This window comes from Musca domestica, unplaced genomic scaffold (genome assembly GCF_030504385.1).
Source record: "Musca domestica strain aabys unplaced genomic scaffold, Musca_domestica.polishedcontigs.V.1.1 34, whole genome shotgun sequence".
NCBI classification, from domain to species: Eukaryota; Metazoa; Arthropoda; class Insecta; order Diptera; family Muscidae; genus Musca; species Musca domestica.
The window spans coordinates 4,021,027-4,045,929 of NW_026712313.1; the positions used below are offsets into that span (position 1 = coordinate 4,021,027).

The 24,903-nt window shown below is 34.4% G+C and overlaps 3 protein-coding genes and 1 long non-coding RNA gene across 5 annotated transcripts in view; 1 reads left to right on the top strand and 3 right to left on the bottom strand.

Moving 5' to 3' along the window:
- LOC105262100 (uncharacterized) overlaps positions 1–8,402 on the bottom strand; it is a 216,895-nt gene extending 208,493 nt beyond the window's left edge. The window contains exon 1 of one of the 2 annotated variants that reach the window (XM_059125587.1): positions 7,752–8,188. The gene's annotated coding sequence lies outside the window, so the exon portion shown is untranslated. Of the gene's footprint in view, positions 1–7,751 lie in introns of both variants that reach the window. The other variant, XM_059125581.1, reaches the window with a different exon arrangement.
- A 5,074-nt stretch (positions 8,403–13,476) lies between these two features.
- LOC131803835 (uncharacterized) lies at positions 13,477–14,753 on the top strand. Its single transcript, XR_009342791.1, has 2 exons — positions 13,477–13,812; positions 13,874–14,753. It is a non-coding gene; the product is annotated as an uncharacterized LOC131803835 (long non-coding RNA).
- LOC131803834 (uncharacterized) lies at positions 14,220–14,929 on the bottom strand. Its single transcript, XM_059125576.1, has 3 exons — positions 14,755–14,929; positions 14,493–14,691; positions 14,220–14,438 (listed from the first exon to the last, which is right to left on the bottom strand). Exons 1-3 carry the CDS (start codon positions 14,832–14,834, stop codon positions 14,220–14,222), a joined length of 498 nt encoding a protein of 165 aa, XP_058981559.1. The 5' UTR covers positions 14,835–14,929.
- Positions 14,930–18,319: 3,390 nt separating this feature from the next.
- Positions 18,320–20,318, bottom strand: LOC101888619 (intraflagellar transport protein 46 homolog). Its single transcript, XM_005191827.3, has 2 exons — positions 19,754–20,318; positions 18,320–19,486 (listed from the first exon to the last, which is right to left on the bottom strand). Exons 1-2 carry the CDS (start codon positions 20,024–20,026, stop codon positions 18,428–18,430), a joined length of 1,332 nt encoding a protein of 443 aa, XP_005191884.2. The 5' UTR covers positions 20,027–20,318; the 3' UTR covers positions 18,320–18,427.
- Between the last annotated feature and the right edge of the window lie 4,585 nt (positions 20,319–24,903).

The following is a 24,903-nucleotide window of genomic DNA, read 5'->3' on the forward strand; positions in this document are numbered from 1 at the left end:
GAAATGTAAACATAATCAAATGTAATAGTGTTCTTATCGGAATTCTTTGTCACAGGATAATAAATATACAGGATAATGAATACAATATAAACAAGAGGATTAAATTGGTGCAATAAAAGCCATGCGAAATTAATTTTATCATGGCTGGCATCTGCAAGAAAATATGGGATCCTTTCTGGAGTGAGACTGGACAGGATTTAGATCATTGAAATGAGATGGAGGAGGTTTTAAATGATTTTTTTTAAATTGTTGCTACAAATGTCGATGAAAGACATTTGGTATCAATTTTGCTGTGAAATATTGTATATTTTCAAAATGGCGCCCAATGAGGGGCCCAACATTATTCACTAAATTCAGTTAGGTTTCCAACATCAAATTGAATTTTTGTGATGGGAACATATCAAAGAGGCTTTTATCAATAACACAGATAAATTTTCCAGTTTTTTTCCAAAGTGGCGCTCAATCAGCGGCCCCGCTTTTTTCTCATTTATTTCGTTTAGTGAAGTAAGGTTCCAAGTCTATTTTTTTTTAATAACTTTTCCCACAGGTGGAAATCAAAGGCAATTTTATAATTTACTGTAAAATATTGAAATTTTTCAAAATGGCGCCCAATGAGGGGTCCAACATTTTTACTGAATTCAGTTAGGTTTCCACCATCAAGTTTAATTTTTTTAATTACTGTTCTCACATCAAAAATCGATGATGGTTTTATCAATGTCACTGTTAAATTTTTAAGTTTCCTCAAAAGTGGCGCCCAAAACGTGGCCCCGTGTTTTCTCATTTATTATGCTTATTGTTATATTTCAAATTGCTTCTTTTTTTTTAATAATTGTTCCCATAGATGGAAAGCAAAGACATTTTTTACCATTTTTACTGTAAAATATTGTAATTTTCCAAAATGGCGCCCAACGAGGGGTCCAACATTTCTCACTGAAATCGGTTGAATTTTCTCAATCAAAGTGAACTTTTATAATTATTGTTCCCATATCAAATATCTAAGAAGTTCTTATCAATATCACTATAAAATTTTCCATTTTTTCCAAAGTGGCGCCCAATCAGTGGCCCCGATTTTTTCTCATTTATTTCGTTTTGTAAAGTAAGGTTTCAAATCTATTTTTTTAATAAATGTTCCCACAGCTGGAAATCAAAGACATTTTTATAATTTTTACTGTAAAATATTGTAATTTTTCGAAATGGCACCCAATGAGGGGTGCAACATTTTTACTGAATTCAATTAGGGTTCCACCATCAAGTTTATTTTTTTTAATTACTGTTCTCACATCAAAAATCGATGATGGTTTTATCAATGTCACAGTTAAATTTTTAAGTTTCCTCAAAAGTGGCGCCCAAAACGTGGCCCCGTGTTTTCTCAGCTATTTTGCTTATTAATATTACAAATTGATTTTTTTTAATAATTGTTTCCACAAATGGAAGGCAAAGACATTTTTTACCATTTTTACTGTAAAATATTGTAATTTTCCAAAATGGCGCCCAATGAGGGGTCCAACATTTCTCACTGAAATCGGTTAACTTTTCTCCATAAAAGTGAACTTTTATAATTATTGTTCCCATATCAAAAATCTAAGAAGTTCTTATCAATATCACTATAAAATGTTCCATTTTTCCAAAGTGGCGCCCAATCAGTGGCGCGTTTTTTTTTTTTTCATTTATTTCGTTTAGTAAAGTAAGGTTTTAAATCTATTTTTTTTATAAATGTCCCACAGCTGTAAATCAAAGACATTTTTATAATTTTTACTGTAAAATATTGTAATTTTTTCAGAATGGCGCCCAATGAGGGGTCCACCATTTCTCACTGAACTCGGTTGGGTCTCCTCCATCTAATTGAATTTTTGTAATTACTGTGCTCACATCAAAAATCAATGATAGTTTTGTCAATATCACAGTTAAATTTTCGAGTTTTTTCAAAAGTGGCGCCCAATCAGTGGTCCCGATTTTCTGATGTATTTCGCTTAGTAAAGAAATGTTTTAAATTTATTTATTTATTATTATTATTATTATTTTTTTTTTTTTTTTTTTTTTTTTTTTGATAATTGTTGCCACTTCTAGAGATCAAAAGCATTTTTATCAATTTAGCTTTAAAATATTGTAATTTTTCAAAATGGCGTCCAATGAGAGGCCCGCGCCACCCAAGAATGGTTATAAAATGAGGTTCCTCGCTTCATTTCCAGCGCACAATGGCCACCAAAATCTCCCGATATTAATCCGTTGGACTATTGTGTCTGAATCATTTTCGAAAGCAAGGTTGCCACAAAAAATACCAAAGTGTCAATCACCTCAAGCAAGCGCTTCGCCGGGAATGGGCAAAAAATACCGCAGAGCAACATTTGGGCAGCGTGTGGCGGTTTCATTGGTCGTGTGAAGGCCATAATTCATGCCAAAGGTAACCAATACGAACAAATCTGAACTTGTTCAAAAATTTTATGCTATTTCCGACATTTTTTGCTTTCATTCAATAAAATTTTTAAAAAAAAGAATGTAAAAATTATGGCGTTTGATACTGTTTCAGTTTTTTTTTCTCACCCTATATTGTCGCCATAGCCAAAGATCAATAAAGGATTTTGTAAATTTTGCCGTAATATTTGGCAATTTTTGAAAATGGCTCCCAATGAGCGGTTCCCATCCATTGTTTTCTCTTAATAGAAGATAATTCCTCTCTCAAATAGAATATTGGTAATTACTATTCCAAATAAGACATTTTAAGCCAATTTTATGTTCAAATTTGTATTTCATTAAAATGGCGCCCAATCAGGGACCCACCTTTCTGTATTTACTTGAGTAAATCTTTCATCGAGTCAATGTTTTGTAATTATTTTCGACACAAATAAATATCGCAGACGATCTTAGATAGTATCATCATTTTACTTTACCTTTGTCTTAAGTGGCGCCCAATGAGGGGCCCAATTTTTCTTATTTATCGTCACACATAATTTTCCTTAACTTTGCTATCCCACCAACTGAATAACGCCAACAACTATCGCCAAATATGCCAAAGAAATTTAATTTATCTCTCTGTCACATCGTCCTCCACTTAGGCATTAAGCTTTACTAATCTATGTCCCATCCTGACCCTCTCCCTACCTCTCTCTCTCGCTATCTTCGCTGCTTTAGAAAATTCAATTACAATATAGACAAAAAAAAAGGGCTGTATTTTAACCCTAATTTGCAACTTGGCAAATAACCATAAAATCTGGCAATTTGATTACTTGAACCCCAAAAAATAAGCATGTCCTCCAACACCTCTGCTATCCGCTCCTGTGATACACCGGCACCCGTCACAGCATTCACACAAATAAACCAATCTACTGTTAATGGTCTGACCCTTCTTAATAACACCAGGCACACTACTCCACCCCGCCACTTCATTTACACCTGTGAGTGGTTAATTGTGGGGGGAGGGACCAGAGTGATGTGAGAAAGGGGGTAGCAGTTTATCCAATTTACCAGCACAGCCATCCTTTTTTCGTCGGCAACGACAACGACACTCAACTGTAATAAACTTCAATGTCTGTCGAAGAATTACAACTGAAAACTGAAGGTGTTGTAAAGGGGGAAAGAGAGAGTGTGTGTTGGAGAGGTGGCATTTAGAGAAATTAGTGGCTAAGAGTTGCCAATTTGTGAATTTTTGGAAATCTTTTTTCACGGACTTACGGACCTACAAAGTGGGTTTTTAAAATATTTATCGAGCGAAATACAGAACAGAACCGTGGATTTTTAGGGGTATTTTTTCAAGGATCTCAAGAGGCTGAAATGTGTATTTTAAGAATATTTTTACGAACCTATATAACCAAAAAACCTCAATAATTTTAGATTATTAACTGAACCAAAAAAAATAGATTTTTGAAGATTATTTTTAAATATTTAAAGAACCTTAAAGTTAAGCATATTTTTCCTAGGACCAACAGAGACAGAATATTTTAAGAATATTTTTCAAGGATTTTTTAAGAAAAGTTTTAAGTTTAAAGTTTTAAGTGCCTGAAGACATTGATATCTAAATATTAATTTTTAAGGGCCACTCTATTGTATTTTTAGAGAATTTTTTTAAAGGATCAACAGAGCGAAAAAGCTTGAATTTTTAAAAATATAAAAAATATATATTTTTTAAATATAAAAACCTTAATGTTTAAGTATATTTTTCGTGGGACCAACAGAGCTAGAAAATGTAGCGGTTTAAGAATATTTTTTCATGGACTATCGGAGCAAATAAACGTGGATTTTTTTAAAGAATATTTTTCAAGGACAAACAGAGCCCGAAAACTGGATGGATATCTGAATATTAATTTTTATGGGCCACTCTGTAAGATTTTAGAGTATCTTTTCAAGGATCAACAGAGCGAAAAAGCTTGGATTTTTTAAAAAAATATTTTCAAGGATCAAAAGAGCCCGAAACTCGTATTTTAAGAATATTTTACACGGGATAACAGATCTAGAAAACAAACCTTGATTTTTTAAGGACCCAGCAGTGCCAGAAAACCCTAATGTTTATGTATATTTTTCGTGGGACCAACAGAGCCAGAAAATGTGGGATTTGAGAATATTTTATAGACTATCAGGGCAAATAAAGGTGAATTTTAAGGACTCATAGGGCTTGAGGACGTGGACATTTTAATATTAATTTTTAAACGCCACTCTGTTGGATTTTAGGGTATCTTCTCAAAGATCAACAGAGTGAAAAAGCTTGGATTTTTCAAAATATTGTTTCAAGGATCAAAAAGAACCCGAAACGCTTATTTTTTGAATATTTTACTCGGGATAACAAATCTAGAAAAAAAAGTTGATTTTTTAAGGACCAACAATGTCATAAAACCTTAATATTTAAGCATATTTTTTGTAGACTATCAGAGCAAATAAATGTGGATTTTTTCGGAATATTGTTCAAATATCTGAATATTAATTTTTAAGGGCCACTCTGTGGATTTTTTTCAAAGACCATCAGAGCCAAAAAAGGGCGAATTTTTCAAATTATTTTTTCAACGGGATAACAGATCTAAGAATATTTTTCCTGGGACCAAAAGAGCCAGAAATATTGTGGTTTAAGGAATATTTTTTTCATGGACAAACACAGCAACTAAATGAGTTTTTTTAAGAGTATTCAAGGGCAAGAAAGGATTCAAGGACAGAACAGAGCTAAAAAAAAGTAAAACTTAAAGATTATTTGTAAGGACCAAAAGTGTCGCAAAACCTTAACGTTTAGGCATTTTATTCCTAGGACCAACAGGACTTTTAAGAACTTTTTTAAGGATTAACCGAGTCCTAGGACCAGGATATCTAAAAATAAATTTTCAAGCTCCACTCTTTTGTATTTTAAAGAGTATTTTTCACGATTTTCGAGATATTTTTTCAAGGATCATCAGAGACAGAGAACCTGAACTTTTTTCAGGGAATATCAGAGCAGAGCTAAAAATATTCTAAAGCAATCAGGGCAACAAAATTTATTTGTTTTCAAAAATATTTTTCAAGGACCATATGTCGATTTCCAAAAATATTTTTGTCCAGGGAAACAAAACATGGTATTTTCGAAAATATTTCACAAAAAGTTTTTTTTTTTTTTTTTGTGAGAATTTTTTAGGACTTCTGGAGTTGAGAATGTGAAAGATGACATTTTTAAAAATATTTTTCAAGAACTAATCATTCTTCTTCAAAAATAGGCTTATCGTGCATTTTTAGGGACAATTTTTCTAGGACCATCCGAACAAAGAAACCCTCGACTTTTGAGAAACTTTTTGCAAGGAGTAGTCCTAGATTTTTAAGGATATTAAGGACATAACGTCAATTTTTAAAAATGAATTTTCCAAGATTCAACTTAGATTAGTACAAACTTTGACCCGGTAATAAATATGGATCTTTGAGTAGATAAACGTGAATTTTACGCAATATTTTTGAAGGTTCCAGACGAAGAGTTTTTTAAGAATATGTATCCATGGACCAACAGACCTGGATTTTTAGGAATATTTTTCTAGGACTAAATTTGATTTTTTTTAAGAATAGACCATTAGACCAATAAAAGTGGACTTTTTAAAAATCTTTTTAAATACCAAAGTGGATTATTAAGAACATTTCTTAAGGTCAAAATCCACCGATTATTTGAGAATATTTTTCTAAAGACAAAAAAGGACAAATATTTTACGTTATATTTTTAAAGGACTGCATGAAGAGTTTTTAAGGGGTTTGAATCATCACGGAGCATAAAAGAACAAAAACGCCAAATTTTTTAAGAATATTTTTTAAGGATTTAAGAATATTGTTCCAATAACCATCAGATCAAACACGTTGATTTTTTAAGAATATTTTTCAAGGATCAATAAACGTGGATTTTTTAGGAAAGTATTTATAAGTATCAACAAACGTGAATTTTTAGGAAAATATTTTCAAGGATCAATAAACGCAGATTTTTTACAATATTTTCTTTTGTGGAGGATGTACAAGAAGGAGTGGACCGATATCTACCATCTTCACACCAGATCTTGTGTTAGTAGAAATATAGGAATGTTTGAAGTTTAGAAAGAATCAAATGCCTACTTCAGATTTTATGACTATTTTGGTTATTCAAAATTTTAACACCTTTATGGGAGAGGTACCAGAAGGAGTGGTCCGATATATTCCATCTTCATACCTGTTTCTGTGTTGATACCCGTTGTTGATGCCGAGTTTGAAAGTAATCGGATACTTATTTCGCATGCCATGAGAGATATAATTATTCAAAATGTTGATCCCTTTGTGGGGGAGGTACTACACGGAGTGGGTCGATATATTCCAATTTTACACCTGTTTCTGTGTTGATAGAAATATTGGGATGTGCCGAATTTGAAAGTAATCGGATGCTTATTCACTTATGAGATTTATGAATATTCAAATTTCGATCACTTTGTGGGAGAGGTACTAGAAGGAGTGGATCGATATCTTCCATCTTCACACCAGATCCCGTTCTGGCAAAAAAAAATGGGATGTGTAAAATTTGAAAAGAGTTGGATGCGTATTTTATGAGAGTTATAATTATTCAAAATGTTGGCCATTTGTATGGGAGGTACATGATGAAGCGGGCCGATATTGTCCATTTAAGCAACTAACCAATCACTGATACAAATATTGGAATTTGTAAAATTTTGAACATCACTTCATCTCCGAACTCGATCCAAATTTTACAACAATCCATGCACCAAGTTTGGATAAAATCGGATACTCCCTTTGAGAGTTATTGTGCGCACCAGCCAGACAGACGGACGGACACACCTAGGTCGACTCCAAATTTCCTGAAACGGATTTGGTCAAAGGGATCTAGGGTCTTAAACCGTTATTTTGATGATGCACGTTTTGGCGTATCAAAGATATATACCCTCTGTAGAAATATTGCTGAGGGTTTAATAATCTTCTTCCTATAGAAGAGGTCTTATATATATAAAAAACCAATTAGACGTTTTCTGCCTAAAAAGATTTTTTAAAGGCTTATTGCCTTTAAAAAACATTGTAAAGATCGCCTATCAAAGGAACTTCTCCAAAAGATATATTCTCTATCGGAGACTTTTGTTAAGGCCTTTTGTCTACAAAAGACCTAGAAAAGGTCTTATGTCCCTAGAGGATCCTTAGAATATTTGTTTTCCTTAAATACTGGCAACCCTGCTCAAAAACTGCAGTACATCCTTTATTTTGTCTCTAAGCATTTTGGGTATATGGCGGATTAGATGTAACTTTCTTCGCTGTTTTTGAAATTTGTTGACTCACTGCCATTGACTTACCTTTTTTTCAGGAGGGGGATTAGAAAATCTAAAATTCTGCAACTTGGCAAAGTAATCGAAATTTATTTTTGGGTGTTTGGCACTCAAACACTTTCTGTAATGACGAAAAATCTCCAATGAGCAGCGTGCTGTGGAAACTCAACACTGTTTCTCTGTCTGCGTGTCAAAAGTTGTTTGGCGAAGTCAAGGTAATTGCCGCTTTTGATGTGGTTTTTATTGTTGTCTGTTTTCAGGAGGGTCGTCGCAACTGTTTCGGCTAAGTTGAAAGGTTAAATGATTTTATCTGACTGGAGGTTAAATTTGTAATTCGAAAAATATAAAGAAAAACGTTGACGATGTCAGTTTTAATTAAATCACACTGCGGTGCAAATGACACTGGAAAAGCGAAGCCTTATACGACAACAGTTAGCAAACTTTTTAAATTTTAAAGATTTTTTATTTTTAAATTCTTTTTATATCATTTTAATTTTATTTTTAATTAAATTCGTTTTTATTTAATATAATTTATTTTTTATACTCGATTTTTGTTATTTAATTTGTTTTAATTTTTAATTTTATTAATTATAATTATTTTTTAATATATTTTTTTAATATTCGATCTTAATTCTAATTTAGTAAATATTTGTAAAATATGATGTTTTTATAATATAAATTTTATTTTATTTTTGTGATATTTATTTTTTGTATTATTTTTAATTTATTAAAATTTAGTAAATATTTTTAATATTGTATGTTTTTATTAATTATTTTTATATAAAATTGTATTTTATCTTTTCAATTTTTTTACATAAACTTTTAATTTTATAATTTTTTATTATTTTATTTTTTAATAATTTCCTATTTTGTTTTTTATTGTAAAAAATCTTGCAATTTTGTATATTTTTTTATATAAACTTTTATACTTTGTTTTTGTTATATATATTTGAATTTTATTTTTTTTTCAAGAAGTTTTTACTTTTTATTTATTTATTTATTTATTTTTTTTTTTTTTTTTTTGTTAAATAAGATTGCTTGTATTTTTATTTGTTTTTATTCTTAATTTTATTTTAATTTTTTTTTTTAAATTATTTTTTTTATTTTTTTTTTTAACATTTATTCGTTTATTTTTCTTTTGTTTTTTTATTTCAATTTTATTTTATTTTCCTCAATTTATGTCTTTTATAATATTCTCTTATATAAATTTAGCAATTTCGTATTTTTTCTATTTATTTTTTAAATAAATGTAATTTTTTGATTGTTTTTATTTTGTTTCTTTTTTGTTTACAAACATTCGCTTTTTCGCATTGTTATTGCTCTTGAGGTTTTAATTTTCGTTTTTTTTTTTTGTACTTCCCACGATTTACTAATCGCCCATTAAACTGCTCTTGTTTTGGGGAGTATTACCTCTTTCACCCTCTGATCAATGGAGTACACTCTTTGAAACACCGTTAAATGGCTTCACTTTACAAATTTATATTTTCTGGGAATTTTATTCTCACAACTTCTTTTAGTTGTTATTATTATTGCTGTTCACCACAACGTATTTTGTTATTTCTTAAATCCCAAATAATCGTAGAACAAATTCGAACGACCGCAAACGAACGAGCGCAATTTTACGTACATAACATCTAACACGTCTGAAATACCGTAACAGATTGAAGTTGTAACAAATGCCAGAGCATGCCATGCCATTGCAAAAGCCAACAGCATAAACACAGAACCTTGTTTGGGAGCCTCTCTGTGTTGTTTTTGTTTCTTTGTTGTTGTTGTTGCGGTAGCTTTTGTTTTGGTCCTAACTCAACACACTCAACACAAAACCCCCCTCCAGAAAACGGAAACACGTTAGTGCGAGAGAGAGTTTGAGTGAAATTCACACACAATTGTTTATTTGAATTTAATGAGCAGCAACAGAGTTTGAGAGGGAGAGATAGAGAGAGCAACCACAACCCCAATTGGAGCATTGAGTGTAATCAACACAACGGTAAGGCACCCTCTCTCTGTTGTTATGGTATGTTTGTGAGAGCATCTGTGCTCCACACATTTTTCTGTTATGGGCTCAATTCAATGAGTTTTGTTTACATTTCGTTTACTGTGAGAGATGCATGGAAATTGGAGCCCAAGAGTGAGTGAGAGAACAGAGTGATGCCAGATAGATGGCAAATGTGATTGGTAAATGAACGTTACAAAACTTTTGATTTGAAAATCGATTTAAAATAAATATTATTGGAAATAAAAAGAAATGTATGCGATTTCAATGAAATATTTTTAAAAATAAATAATAAAGGTGGTTTTTTAAAGAATATTTTTTCAAAGACCAATAAACGTAAATTTTTTAAAGAATGTTTTTTCTAGGACCAATAGACCAATAAACGTGGATTTTTTTAAGAATATTTTTTCAAGGACCAATAGACCAATAAACGTGGATTTTTTGAAGAATATTATTTCAAGGACCAATAGACCAATAAACGTGGATTTTCTTGAAAAATATTTTTTAAAGACCTTCAGACAAACGTGGATTTTTTAAAGAATATTTTTAAAGACCTTCAGACAAACGTGGATTTTTTAAAGAATATTTTTAACGACCTTCAGACAAACGTGGATTTTTTAAAGAATATTTTTAAAGACCTTCAGACAAATGTGGATTTTTTAAAGAATATTTTTAAGACCTTCAGACAAATGTGGATTTTTTAAAGAATATTTTTAAAGACCTTCAGACAAACGTGGATTTTTTAAAGAATATTTTTAAAGACCTTCAGACAAACGTGGATTTTTTAAAGAATATTTTTAAAGACCTTCAGACAAACCTGGATTTTTTAAAGACCTTCAGACAAACGTGGATTTTTTAAAGAATATTTTTAAAGACCTTCAGACAAACCTGGATTTTTTAAAGACCTTCAGACAAACGTGGATTTTTTAAAGAATATTTTTAAAGACCTTCAGACAAACGTGGATTTTTTAAAGAATATTTTTAAAGACCTTCAGACAAACGTGGATTTTTTAAAGAATATTTTTAAAGACCTTCAGACAAACCTGGATTTTTTAAAGACCTTCAGACAAACGTGGATTTTTTAAAGAATATTTTTAAAGACCTTCAGACAAACGTGGATTTTTTAAAGAATATTTTTAAAGACCTTCAGACAAACGTGGATTTTTTAAAGAATATTTTTAAAGACCTTCAAACAAACGTGGATTTTTTAAAGAATATTTTTAAAGACCTTCAAACAAACGTGGATTTTTTAAAGAATATTTTTAAAGACCTTCAAACAAACGTGGATTTTTTAAAGAATATTTTTCAAGGACAAGAACAAGGACGAATAGACAAATAAACGTGGATATTTTAAAGGAGGATTTGTTAAAGAATAATTTTTTATAAACCGACGGACCAATAAACGTGGATTTTTAAAGAATATTTTTTCAAGGACCAATAGACCAATACACCTGTTTTTTTAAAGAATATTTTTTCAAGAACCAATGGACCAATAAACTTGGATTTTTTAAAGAATATTTTTTCAAGGACCAGAAGACCAATACATGTGGATTTTTGAAGAATATTTTTTTAAGGACCAAAAGACCAATAAGCGTTGATTTTTTAAAGAATATTTTTTCAAGGACCAATAGACCAATAAACGTGGATTTTTTAAAGAATATATTTTCAAGGACCAATAAACGTGGCCTTTTTAGAGAATATATTTTCAAGGACCAATAAAAGTGGATTTTTTAAAGAATATATTTTCAAGGACCAATAAATGTGGATTTTTTAAAGAATATTTTTTCAACGACCAATAAACCAATAAACGTGGATTTTTTGAAGAATATTTTTTCAAGGACCAATAATCGTGGATTTTAAAGAATATTTTTTCAAGGACCAATAATCGTGGATTTTAAAGAATATTTTTTCAAGGACCAATAGACCAATAAACTTAGATTTCTTAAAGAATATTTTTTCAAGGACCAATAGACAAATAAACATGAATTTGTTGAAGAATATTTTTTCAAGGACCAATAGACCTATAAACGTGGAGTTTTTAAAGAATATTTTTTGAAGGATCAATGGACCAATAATTTTTAAAGAATATTTGTCAAGGACCTTCAGACAATTTAACGAGGATTTTTTAAAAATATTTTTTCAAGGACCTTCAGACAAAAAAACGAGGGACCTATGAATATATACAGAGGGAATATATCATTTGATATGGCCAAAATGTGCCTCATCGAAATAACTGTCCCTTTGGACCAAATCCCTTTCAGGACATTTGGAGTCGATCTAGCGATGTCCGACCGTCTGGCTGTCTGTTGCGCACAATAACTCTCAAAGGAAGTATCTGATTTAGTCCAAACTTGGTATATCGTAATATTTGTATCAAACTTTGATCGAGTTCGGAGATGTGCAATATCGGTCCACTCCTTATGGTACCTCCCCCACAAAAGGTCGAAATTTTCATAGAAATTTATTTGCTGCACAGAAAGAGACACGATAATCTGATTTCGCTCCAAAGCCTAATATTTGCATCAGTGCTAGGTCAGGTGCGAAAATGGACAATGTCGGTCCACTGTTTCGGATACCTCCCCAGCACTAGGTAAACATTTTGATTAATCATGAAGATCGAAAAAAGTGAAATGAGCATCAGATTACTTTCAAACTCGGCACATCCCATTACTTCTATGTTGTGAAGATGGATAATATCGGACTACTTCATTTGGTACCTCCCCCACAACGGGTCAAAATTTTAAAGAAATAAAACTCTCATATAACGCGAACTTTCCGAAATATTATGAAATATCTAATTTAAGGTGAAGCAAGTAGTTGATATAAAATCCAAATCTGAAACGTTTTAATATGAAACTTATGTCAGATACGAAATAGAAAATATTGGCCCACTACTTCATAACTTCTCCTGTGGAGAGTTAACGGTTTGAATAATCATAACGCAAGTCAAAATATATTTAAATAATCGAACATTGGCTGATGGTATGCAGCTGTCGGCAATACCAACTGATTTAATTTACCTTTTTTTTATTTTTAATGGATTTTTTAGGAATATTTTTTAAAAATCACCTCCTGCCAATTTAAATTTCCTCCAATACTCCTCTAACAACAACTTAAATTCATCGTCAATCTAATCATAATCTAAAACAAAAATCAATATCCTTTCCATTCATTTTGTATTCTTCCATTCCCATTTGTCTTTGTTTTCATAACAAATATTTTCCGAATGGTTTAATCCTTGATAACTCACTCATTACCTTTCGAATATACATGTGGCATGCACCTGCATGCATACATACACCTTGTGTTGTGTTCCGATGTGGATGTCCTTCATAAGAAGAATGTCCGTTCTTAAGGCAACATTGAAAAGCAATTTGCACAAATTACCCCCCGGTCACAATTTTGGTTTCGAACACGGAACAATTCGTGGTTCAAAACCTCAGCAGAAGAAGAAACATTGACGACCATCGAACGACCGATGATGATGGTGGTCAATGTTATGGTCCAAACACATTCCCACCCACCCACCAACACCACACCGGAAGCTATGAAAACAACAACATAATCACATATGAAGACGGAGGATGTCGACAGTGAAATTCGAGGAGAATGGGTTGCAGCACCCTCTCTCTCTCAGACATAACATGTTCCAATTAAGGAAACATACCACAAGAAGAATATTTGCAAATGGAACAACGACAACCATGCAGCATAGAGGTTGTGAATGTTGTGAGACAATGTCGAGGGTAAGAGAAAATCTGGGGCCTAATGCTCGTACTCGATATAGAGTGAGATTTTGTTCGAAGTTAAATTACGATCCGTAGTTACTAATTGAATGATACGACTCGAATGGAATTATTCAAAAATTTATCGATTATTGTCAAAAAATAATCGAAATACCGACAATCGAAACATATGTTTTCATCCAAAAAGTAAACAAAACAATTGTTTGCCGCTTCATTAAAAGTTAAAAAAAATTTTGGATACGTGTTTTTTTGTATTATCCTCTTCGGAAGATGAGGACGGTAATAATATAAATATAATAAGAAGACAAATTCGAGAACGTAGTGACCCCTTATCATTGTCAGAAAATGCGTAAGTATAATATGAAAATGCATGCAAGTGTGGTGTTTATAATTTTTGCAATTCATTGCAGATTCCGTCAACGATTTAGACTGACAAAAGATGCTTTTCGATATGTGTTATCTAGACTAGATTTCTCCGGACATATGTCATCGTCCATTCCGGCAGTTCTACAATTGGCATCAACTTTGTCACTCTTGGCCAGTGGAAGTTTTCAGCACACTGTGGGTAATGATTTTCTTATAGGAATGAGCCAAAGCGCAACCTGCAGGGTTGTCCAGCGAGTCGCAAAAGAAATGGAACTAAAACTTTGTCCAGAACACATCAACTTTTCACCAGACCAGTCGGCTTTGTGTATGGAACATTTCTGTACAAAGTTTCGGATTCCTGGAGGTAAGAATATATTGACTTTTTCGATTCTAAAATAAAATAATATATGCATTTTTACATTTTTTTGCACCAAAACTTTGGACTGAAGAAAGCCCCTCTACAGCCGCTGATAATCCTGCTGCTTCCAGTATCAGCTCTTCTGATTGGGTGATGAGTTTTTCTTCATATGGGCCTCCACCTGTCTGATTCTTTGATGCCTTGTTAAAAGATAATTTCTTCTTAACATGTTGTTTTTGGTCTGCATAAACCTTGGAAAGGAAAACTGTGAAACATAATTTTTCATACCACTTTTCAATATATACCTTTCGCCACAAGGTGACATTCTTTACGGGTGGTCCTGCTCCATTTAATTTGGTTGTCAACTGCTCCCACAAACGATTTGATGACGCTCTACCTTCTGGACAATTCGAAATTTTTCCTTTGGCAAGTCCCGGGTGGTCAGACATAAAATCTGCCATAATTGCCTTTTGCTTAAAATTTATTTTGTTGCAATTCGTGCTCCTGTGAAATAAAAGGCTCAATTATATCCATTTTATTTATATAATTACATTTTTTAATACTTACATTTCGTTTTTCTTCTGTTTTGTTTTGTTCTCGACAGGTAGAATGTGGCGGGCAAAAACTCGAATAGTTTTATTCGACATATCGATAAATTTTATTCGATCACGGATACGGTAATCCAAGAATTCAAATTATCTATCGAAACAACTCGATATCGAGTACGAGCATTAGGCCCCTGATGATAATGTTGATGTTTATGCAATGTGTGGCTAGTGGGGGTCAAGTAGAGCAAATGTTAGACAATTTTTGCAGATAACTAACTATGGAAGAGAAGAGACCTTGAAAATTCAAAGGTTTATATGAAAAATATTCCAAAAAAAATCCCGAAAATTAAAAAAAAAAATCGTACGAATCCACGAATTAGAAAAACAGCATAAATATACCAAAGGGTAGTTGGAAATTTAAACTATTATGTTACGAAAAATTCTGAAATGGTAATAAATATCCAAAATCGTAACATTTTGTTATTATACAAATGTATACAGCTAAAAATTTTGCAGGAGTATCAAGGTTGGAAAGTAAGTCTGATATATGAAGGTGGTTTTGGGAACTGTGTACTAAGTGTGCGAACTGTACTAAATGGTACTAAATTTGAAACAGTTTGGTTATGGTTAACAGAAGAAGCTGGAATTTTAAAATGTTGTATTGTTTCGTGGTATTTTTATAATAAAGAGGTGATTTCGGAAATCTGTACTATAATTGTACGAAAAGTATTGTGTATTGTGTGAAGGGATAGAGATAAAATTCTGAAATTTGATATTTAGAATACTGATGGTATCTGTGATTGAGATTTGGGACCTATATTTGAACGAAAAGTACTAAATGGCACTAAATTAGATATTGGGAATTCCCAAGTTTTATATTGAGTACTCTGTTGGTATCTGCATTTGAGATATGGACGTGGTTTTGGAAATGTGTTATAAAATTATACGAGAAGTACTAGCCGATGATCGCTCTCGGCTCGTATTAATCGACCCTCGCATTAAAATAAATGCCGAATATTATCGCGAAAATATTCTGGAGGGTGTATTAAAGCCTTGGGCATGCAAAACTTTTGGCCGCAGACCTTGGACATTCCAACAGGACTCAGCACCAATGCACTGAGCACGCCACCGAAGAATGGTTATTAAATGAGGTTCCTCGCTTCATTTCCAGCGCACAATGGCCACCAAAATCTCCGGACACCAATCCATTGGACTATTGTGTCTGGAGTATTTGGGGAAAGCAAGGTTGACACTAAAAAATACCAAAGTGTCGATCACCTCATGCAAGCGCTTCGCCGGGAATGGGCCAAAATACCGGAGATCAACATTCGGGAAGCGTGTGACGGTTTCATTGGCCGTTTGAAGACCATAATTGGTGTCAAAGGTGACCAATTCGAACAAATCTAAACTTATTCTAAAATTTGATGTTATTTCCGATATTTTTTTGCTTTCATTTAATAAAATTAAAAAAAAACTTAAATTGTGGCGTTTGACTTTGTTGGCATTTTAATATCTCACCCTATAGAACTGGATTCCTCGTACTACATATAGCATTGGGAAAAATTAAAGAGCTGAAATCCTGAAATTTGATTTTGAGGGTTTAAGTGTATATGAACACGTTGAAAGAGTTTTGGACAGAAAAATTGGATATGGGTCCATTGTGCAATGGCTTTACTAATTACTCGGTAATCTTCAGAATAAGAGATTTTAAGGACTTTTTCGTAAAGTGAGAGATCTGATGGGAATTTTAGAAGTATCGCTGACTTCTTTCCCAGGATGTGAGAGGTATATATAAGGAAGGTACTACAAGAAGTGAACCGATATCTACCATCTTCACAGAAGATCTTGTCTTAGTAGAAGTAATGGAATCGGTGAAGTTTAGATGCAATCGGATGCTTATTTCGGAGTCTGTTGCCGTTTGGGTTTTTCAAAATGTGTTGGGGCGGTATCAGATGGAGTAGTCCGACATCTAATATCTTCACACCAGATCTTGTGTTGACAGAAATTTTGAGATGTATGAATTAAGAATTAAGAGATGAATTAAGAGGATTGGATACTTATTTCGCATTTTATAAGTATTTCAAAATGTTAACCGTTTGTGGGTAAGGTACCACGAGGAATGGACCAATATCCCAGCTTCAGACCAGATCTTGCGTTGATAGAAATATTGGAATATGTGAAATTTGAAGCAAATCAGATGCTTATTCGAATTTCATGAGCGTTGTGGTTATTAAAAATTTTAACCCTTTGTGGGGGAGGTGCCACAAGAAGTGGACCGAGATATTCCATCTTCACAGCAGATCTTGTGATGGCAGAAATATTTAGGTGTGTGAATTTTGAAAAGGATCGGATGCTTATTTTACTTTTTAGGAGAATTATAATTAATCAAAATTTTACCTGTTGTGGAGGAGGTACAAAAAGGAGTGGACCGATATCTATCATCTTCACACCAGATCTTGTGTTGATATAAATATTGGGATGTGCCGAGTTTAAAAGGAATCGGATACTCATTTCGCGTTTTATGAGCTTTAGCTTATTCAAAATTTTAACCTGTTTGTGAGAGAGGTACCAGAGGCAGTGGTCCTATATATTCTATCTTCACACCAGATCTTGTGTTGGCAGAAATATTCGAATAAATAATTTGAATAAAATCAGATGCTTTTTTCGCATTTTATGAGCATTTTGGTTATTCTAAATTTTGCCCCTTTGTGGGGGAGGTACCAAAAGGAGTGGGCCGATATCTACCATCTTCACTGGAGATTTTGTGTTGATTGATATATTGATATGTGACGAGTTTGAAAATAATCGAATGTTTCCCTCGCATTTTATGAGGGTTATTATTATTCACAATTTTGACCCTTTGTGGGGGAAGTACCAGAAGAGGTGGAGCGATGTCTGTTCTTTTCACACCAGATCTTGAGTTGATAGAAATATTAAGATGTGTGAAATTTTAAGAGAATTGAATTGTCATTTCGCGTTTTATGAGAGATATAATTATTTTAAATTTTGACCCGTTTATGGGGGCCATCTTCACAACAGATCTTGTGTTGCTAAAAATAATGGGATTTGTGAAATTTGAAGAGAATCGGATGCTTATTTCGAACATTTGTGAGCTTTTTTGTTTATCAAAAATTTTAACACCTTATGGGGTGGGACCAAATGCAGTAGGCCGATATCTACCATTTTCAGAACAGATCATGATTGTCATTTCCTGTTTTACGAGCTTCGTGGATGTTGTGTGGAGGTACTTGATGGAGTTGTTTTGTTGTCCAATTTCGCCCCTGACCTAATCATGAAAAAAATATTGGGTTTTCCAAAGTTCGCACAAAATTCTATGTTCCATTCTTGTTCAATGAGGGAAATAGTTTTCTGTGACATCGTTCAATCAGCATGACAATCATTCAAAGAATTGAAAATTATCCTTAAAAAATATTTGTGCGAAAATCAAGTCTTTGGGCCTTGGAAAGTTTTTATTTTAAATCAATTTTTATAGTCGATTGTTCGGTGTTGAAAATTTCTTTTTTGAAAAAATCCATTTCTTTCACATTGATAAGTATATTTTATTTCGATTTTCGGATTTAAAACTAAACATTTCTAATACTATGCGAAAAAATATTTACTGGGTTATGCCTCTCTCCCATCTTAAGCAGCCTACTCTCCATGACCTTGCCCCTTCGGCTTTCCTTTTCCATTCACTCCCATGCCTGATTGGCTGCCAAATACAAAGCGAACAATGTTTGAACACTCAACAAATAATCGGCTTGTGTCTCAAGTGGTCCCTGCAGCTCAAACTGTTGACAGAGGATGCGGACATAATCAATGACAGTCTGTTGGCCGGCCGCACACTGTTGATAGGCCTGCTGCACACTGCCAGCCACATTGGCATACGAACGTGGCCAATCAATTATCATGTTCTCAATATCCTTGCGAGGCTGGACATCATACACGGACTGGGTCATGTGGACCTGTTCAACTTCATTGATCCATTTGTCAATGTCCTTATTGGACTTGGCAGTGGGTACCATGCTGGCGGAGGAGGAACGGGCATGACTGCCACTTCCCGTGAGGGCAGAGCGCAGTTTCATGTTAAGTAAACTGGGTTCACTTTGGGTGCCCGAAGGTTCATCCAAAAAGTAAAGGCCAAGTTTGTCCAAATGCTCATCAACTTCCCGACTGCGTTGGGGATTGAGCATTGGCGGCCCGGTCACCCTTAAGAAGGCATCAACATCACCCACTGCCGGTACAAAATCCGGGATGAATGGCTGCAAGTGATAGGCCGTCTCAATGTGCTGGGGTATATATTTCAAAATGTACGGGAATAGATCCTTGACCTCCTGGGGAACCTGTAGAGATTCCCATTTTTCTGGTGTTATGCTCATTTGTGAGGCCTCCCAATTTGGGGCATAATCTCCGGTGACTCCCTTGGATTCTTCTCCACCTTCTTCACTGTCCGTCTCGGAAGCCTCGGAGTCGTTGTCCAAAACTTTGGCTGTTGGCAGATTCATTTTCATGCGAGAACTGCCAGGACGTAGAGGGTTATTGCGGCCAATGGCTCCGCCAACACCACCACCAGCTCCTCCACTGGTACGCTTCATAAAGTCCGGCTGGGCCTCAGTGAGAATGGGTTGTATGGAAGGTTTGGCCTCCATTTGTATTTCACTATCATCCTCTTCGTCGTCATCATCGTCTTCATCGTCATGATCCAAAATGTCCTGCAACAGGCCATCATCATCGGTGGAGTTGCCATGCATCTGGGGGGAAGAAAAGGAGGGTAAAGGGGGGTTTCAAAATGAAATTTTCCAATATTTTTAAGGGACCCTCAGGGCCATCCAGCGTAGATTTTTCAAAGGATCAAGGGCCAGGGCCAGAAAATTGTTGAAGGACCCAAGGGACATCAATCTGGTTTCCGAAATAATATATCCTTAAGCTGTTTTTCATTTTGTATCCTCGTTTTGCATACCTGAGCCTTCAAACATTTCCATAATCCTTGGCCAACATCCTTGCCCACCCCTTCTTACCATTGTTCGCTGGCGAGGTCTTCCCACCATTTCTATGCTACGCTGCAAACCATTACCACTTCCTGCTCTTTGGACAGCACCACCACCACCACCACCATTACCACCCACAGCAGCAACGGATCTACCACTACCCAACACACTTGCTTTGTCACCATTGCTTCCGCGACTAGAGATACGTTCCACCTTGGCATTGCTGGGTGGCGGTGTTGGTTTCACGGTTGCTGCTCCAGCCGCCAAAGCATTCACTGGAATCTCTTCATCATAATAGTTCATGATAAGGGCCTAGAGAATGAACCGAGGCAAGTTGCTTGTTTTTGTGGTCTAATGCCAGTCCTTCCTACGTCCTTTTGTTTTTTTTTTTTTTGCAGGAATTTGCTGTGTGACTTTGTTGCTTTGTTCCACCTTCCTTGTTGGAGAAAAGGGAAAGGATTATATTTTTCCAGTTTTCGGTTTCCTTTTCACAATTTTCATTCGTTACACAAAAGCCAACAACTTGAAAACCGGGCTATTGTTTTAGCAGTTCCTCTTTTTTGCAGGCTCATTGAAAAGCTACACCAGCAATTATGCCAGTGGTGGCAGAGGAGTTAGTTACCATGGCAACCGGCAGCGGCCGCCTTTGGTTGTCTTGGTAATGTGAAAAGGCTGTTAAGTGGAGTCTTTGGTAAAGTAATCGGGTTTATTCAAAGCAATAAAATACGGTTAATTTAGGTAAAGGACCTTCAGAAGACTATAGAATATTTCGTGATGACCTGTGAAGGTCTGCGGCCCTAAGAAGGACTTGGTAAATCCTCCACCATCCAAACGATCCCTGAAAGCTTTTTAACAACTTATAGTAGGTACCCAGTATCAAAATTGCTATCTGACCTTCTTCTGAAATTTTTATCAATATTCGCGGATTTTTTTAGAATATTTTTTTTTAAATTTGTTGATTATTATTTAATTTTTTAGAACATTTATGGCTACAGAGGGTATATAACATTTGATAACGACCTAAATGTGCCTCATCGAAATTACGGTTTACGCACAAAATGCATTTCAGGGCATTTGGAGTCGATCTATGGGGTGTCCGTCCATCCATCAGTCTGGCTGGTGCGCACAATAACTCTGCAAGGGAGCATCCAACTCGTACAAACTTGGTACATCGTAATATTATTATCAAACTTAGATCGAGCTTGGAGATGGGAAATATCAGTCCATACCTTCTCCCCACGAAAGGGCGAAATTTTCAAAAAGAAAATATTTATTTCTTCACAGAAAGAGAAAGGATAATCCGATTTTGCTCCAACTTTGTAAATCTTAATATTTACATCAGTGCTAGGTCAGGTGTGAAAATGGACAAAATCGGCGCACACCATCAAGTACCTCCCCCTCAACGGGTCAAAATTTTGAACAATTATAACTGTTATATAATGTGATGTAAGTGTCCGATTGTCTTCAGATTACATACATCACAATATTCTTATTAACTCAAGGTCTGGTGTAAAGATGGAATGCATCAGTCCACTCCTTTTGGTACCTCCCCCACAAATGGTCAAAAATTTGAATAATCATGAAGCTCATAAAACACGACATTAACATCCGATTCCATTCAGACTTGACACATTTTAATATTTCCATAAAGGTGAGAGGGTGAGAGAATAACCAAAACGATAATAAAATCCGAAATAAGCATCCTGTTCTCTTCAAATTTCACACATCTCATCATTTTTATTAACTCAAGTTCTGGTGTGTAGATGGCATATATCGGTGTCTATGCCACATTTTTTCATGGATTTGTCAAAAAATTAGTATTTGTATTTCGTAATGGGTTCTAGCTCCGGTGGCGAAATTTTTGTATATATAGATCCACGTTTTTGCATAGCCCCCATATAACGGTCCTACCACCAATACTCGGGATGATGATTTTTGCCACATTTTTCCAAGGATTTGTCCAAAAATTAATATTTGTAGGTCGTTATGAATTCTAGCTCCGGTGGCGGAACATAGTATATATAGGTCCATGTTTTCGTATAGCCCCCACATAAGGTACCTCCGGATACTCACTATTTTGCTGATTTTTGCCACATTTCTCCACGTTTTTGTCTAAAAATTGATATTTGTAGGTCATCGTGGGCCCTAGCTCCTTTGGCAGAACACTGAATATTTACGTTTTTCTATAGCGCACATATAACGGTACACACCGATATTCAGTATTTTATTATTCCTAGTCACATTTACCCACGAAATTTTGGTTTTTAAGAAGATTTGGTAGATGACAATCCTTGAAGTATAAAATTGTCTATAGAGGTTCCCGTTTTGGTATGGCTCCCATACAACGTCCTCATCCACTTTAGGGGTTTTCTGAAAAGTTAACAGCATAACGGTCTTACTGGTATTTGTAGTTTATAGTGCAACACGTTTGAATTCAGATACTTTTATATAAACAATATTTTCTTTTGCCAATAGTAGAGGGTATTAGAAGTTCGGCCCGGCCGAATTTAATGTTTTTCTACTTGTTTATACCCTACACCACAAGGTGGTCAGGGTATTATGTCTTTGTGCATTTGTTTGTAACAGGCAAAAGGAAACGAGATAGACCCATAGTTCCTTTTGATGATCTGCATAGAATCACATTCTGAGTCGATTTATGCATGTCCGTCCGTCCGTCTGTCCGCCTGTACATGTATTTTTGTAAACAAAGTACAGTTCGCATTTATTGTCCTATCCAAGTGAAATTTTGCACAAATCATTTGTTTGGCCCAAGGATGAACCCTATTGAAATTGGAGATAATCGGTCAAAATTTAGATATAGCTCCCATATATATCTTCGTCCGATTTGCCTTTTATTGTGCATCAAACGTGTAATATCAGACCGAATAGTATGGAATTTTGCACATACAACCAAACTAGGCCTGAAAACAAGTATGCCAAATTTGATCGAAATCGGTTCAGATATAGCTATAGCCCCCTATATATATTGTTCATCCGATTTGTTATTTTTGTCCTCCGCAGCCGTAAAATGCATTTTGTAACAACAATGTTTGGGAAATATATCAAATACAGCTCAGAAATACATTTGCTGAATTTTATCGAGATCGGTTCAAATTTGGATATAGCTCCCATATATAACTTCGTCCGATTTACCTTTTATTGTGCATCAAACGTCTAATATTTGCCCAAATGGGATGGAATTTTGCACTTACGATTTGTATACTGTTCATCCGATTTGTTATGTTTGTTACCCACAGCCGTTATATGCACACCGTAACAACGATCTTCAGGGAAATATATCAAATATATGGTGTAGGGTATTATAAAGTCGGCCCCGCCCGACTTTAAGACTTTCTTTACTGGTTTTTTTATTAGGTTTTTTATAAATATATATTTTTTTCGATATTCGTAGATTAAAAAAAAACACTTTTAAATATTTGTGGATATTTTTCCTATTTTTGAAAATATTTTTTAATATTCGAGAATTTTTAGCCTTTTAAGTATAAAAAATATTTTTTTAGTCTTAATCTTTTTTAGTGAATGTTTTTACAAATATTTTTTTCTAATAATCGTAGATTTAAAATAAACAATTTTGAGAAAAAAATATTTTTCAAAAAACATACTTTTCTAGGTAAATTTCGTTTCTACCTCAAAAATTGCGAACTATCATATCTCCTTCGCAAATTTGTATGCATGCAAAAAAAATCCCAATGCCCCCCTCCGCTGAATAAAAGTTCGAATTTTTATTGAGTTTAAAAAGTGTTGATCCAGTTTTAACAACTCCCGTCACGTAGCCTCATTATTTTGTACTTGGCACTAACTTTGTTTGTTGTGGTTTCAATGAAAACAGCGTCGAAAAACTTCAATTTGTTGTTGTTGGTGTTGGCAATACTGCGTCTGGATGTCATTACCATTGAAATCATTACACATTACCCAGATCCAAAGAGACACACTCACAAACAACACAAAAGGGGCGTTCGTCTTTTGGCCAACCCAAGCGGGGACTTGGGGGCCAAGCGGGTTGTCCGCCTGTTAGCGTCATTAAAACAAATAATGGAAACGTGTTGACACTGAAAATTACGTCGATAACACGTCTCGTTTGTTTAGTTTTGGTAATATCCCCGTCATTATTATTTTGCAAAGTTTTGAAGAAGCACAAGGCGATAGAGGCAGAGAATGGCTATTAAGGGGTAAACTCTCAAATAAATACAGAAAACCCTGACCTCAGTTTGCATTGATATGATGGCCATGTCTTCTTTGGTTTTATATGTTCGGAAATTTTGAATTTCATTTATAAATTCTTGAGGTTAATAATTTCACTTAAATAACGAAAAACTTAAAAAATATAAAAAAGGATTCATATTTTGGAGGGCAGGGGTTACATGGGTGCTAAGTGTTAATTTTCATAAATTATCCATTTCCTTGCCCTCTGGGCCATTTGGGCCACCAGAAGTCTTTTGGCTTCAACAATTGGTCATTTTATTGCACTTCAAAGGGGATGTGCTCTGCCCTAAGATATTCGCGAGTCTCACGCCTGTCATCACAGCATAATAAAGAAAAAACTTTTATTTGCATAGCACAGTGGCTGCAGAATATTTAGTTCTGGCAATATCATAAATAATATCACAAAATCGGGTTAAATCTGTAAAAGAATATTTATTAAAAAGTCGTATTTGGCCACATATTGTCCTTAGACAATAGAACCACGTTATTGGTCCTTGAAAAAATATTCTGAAAAACAAAATCCACGATTAATCCTTGAAAAAAATATTGTTAAAGTCCCTAAAGGAAGGGCCGAACTTTGAATACCCTCCACCATTTGGAACGAATTTGAAAATTTGCAAAAAATAAAATCCTTAAAAAACCTACATAGGCATTGTTTGTCATAAGCCATTACCATATTCAAATTCGAAACACGAAATAAACGGTGAATAATGTAGCTAAAATCATCAAAATATTATATCGGAGCTGAGCGAAGGCCTGGACCAGCATAGACAAATTTCTGTCATAGGCTGTAGCATCCTTCGGTTGGTCACCAGAACTCAAGCGCCGGCCATGGTGATGGTGTGGGCCACCATAACAAGCGATGGTCGCTCTCCGCTCGTATTAATCAACCGTGACATCAGAATAAATGCCGATTATTATCGCGAAAATATTCTGGAGGATGTATTGAAGCTTTG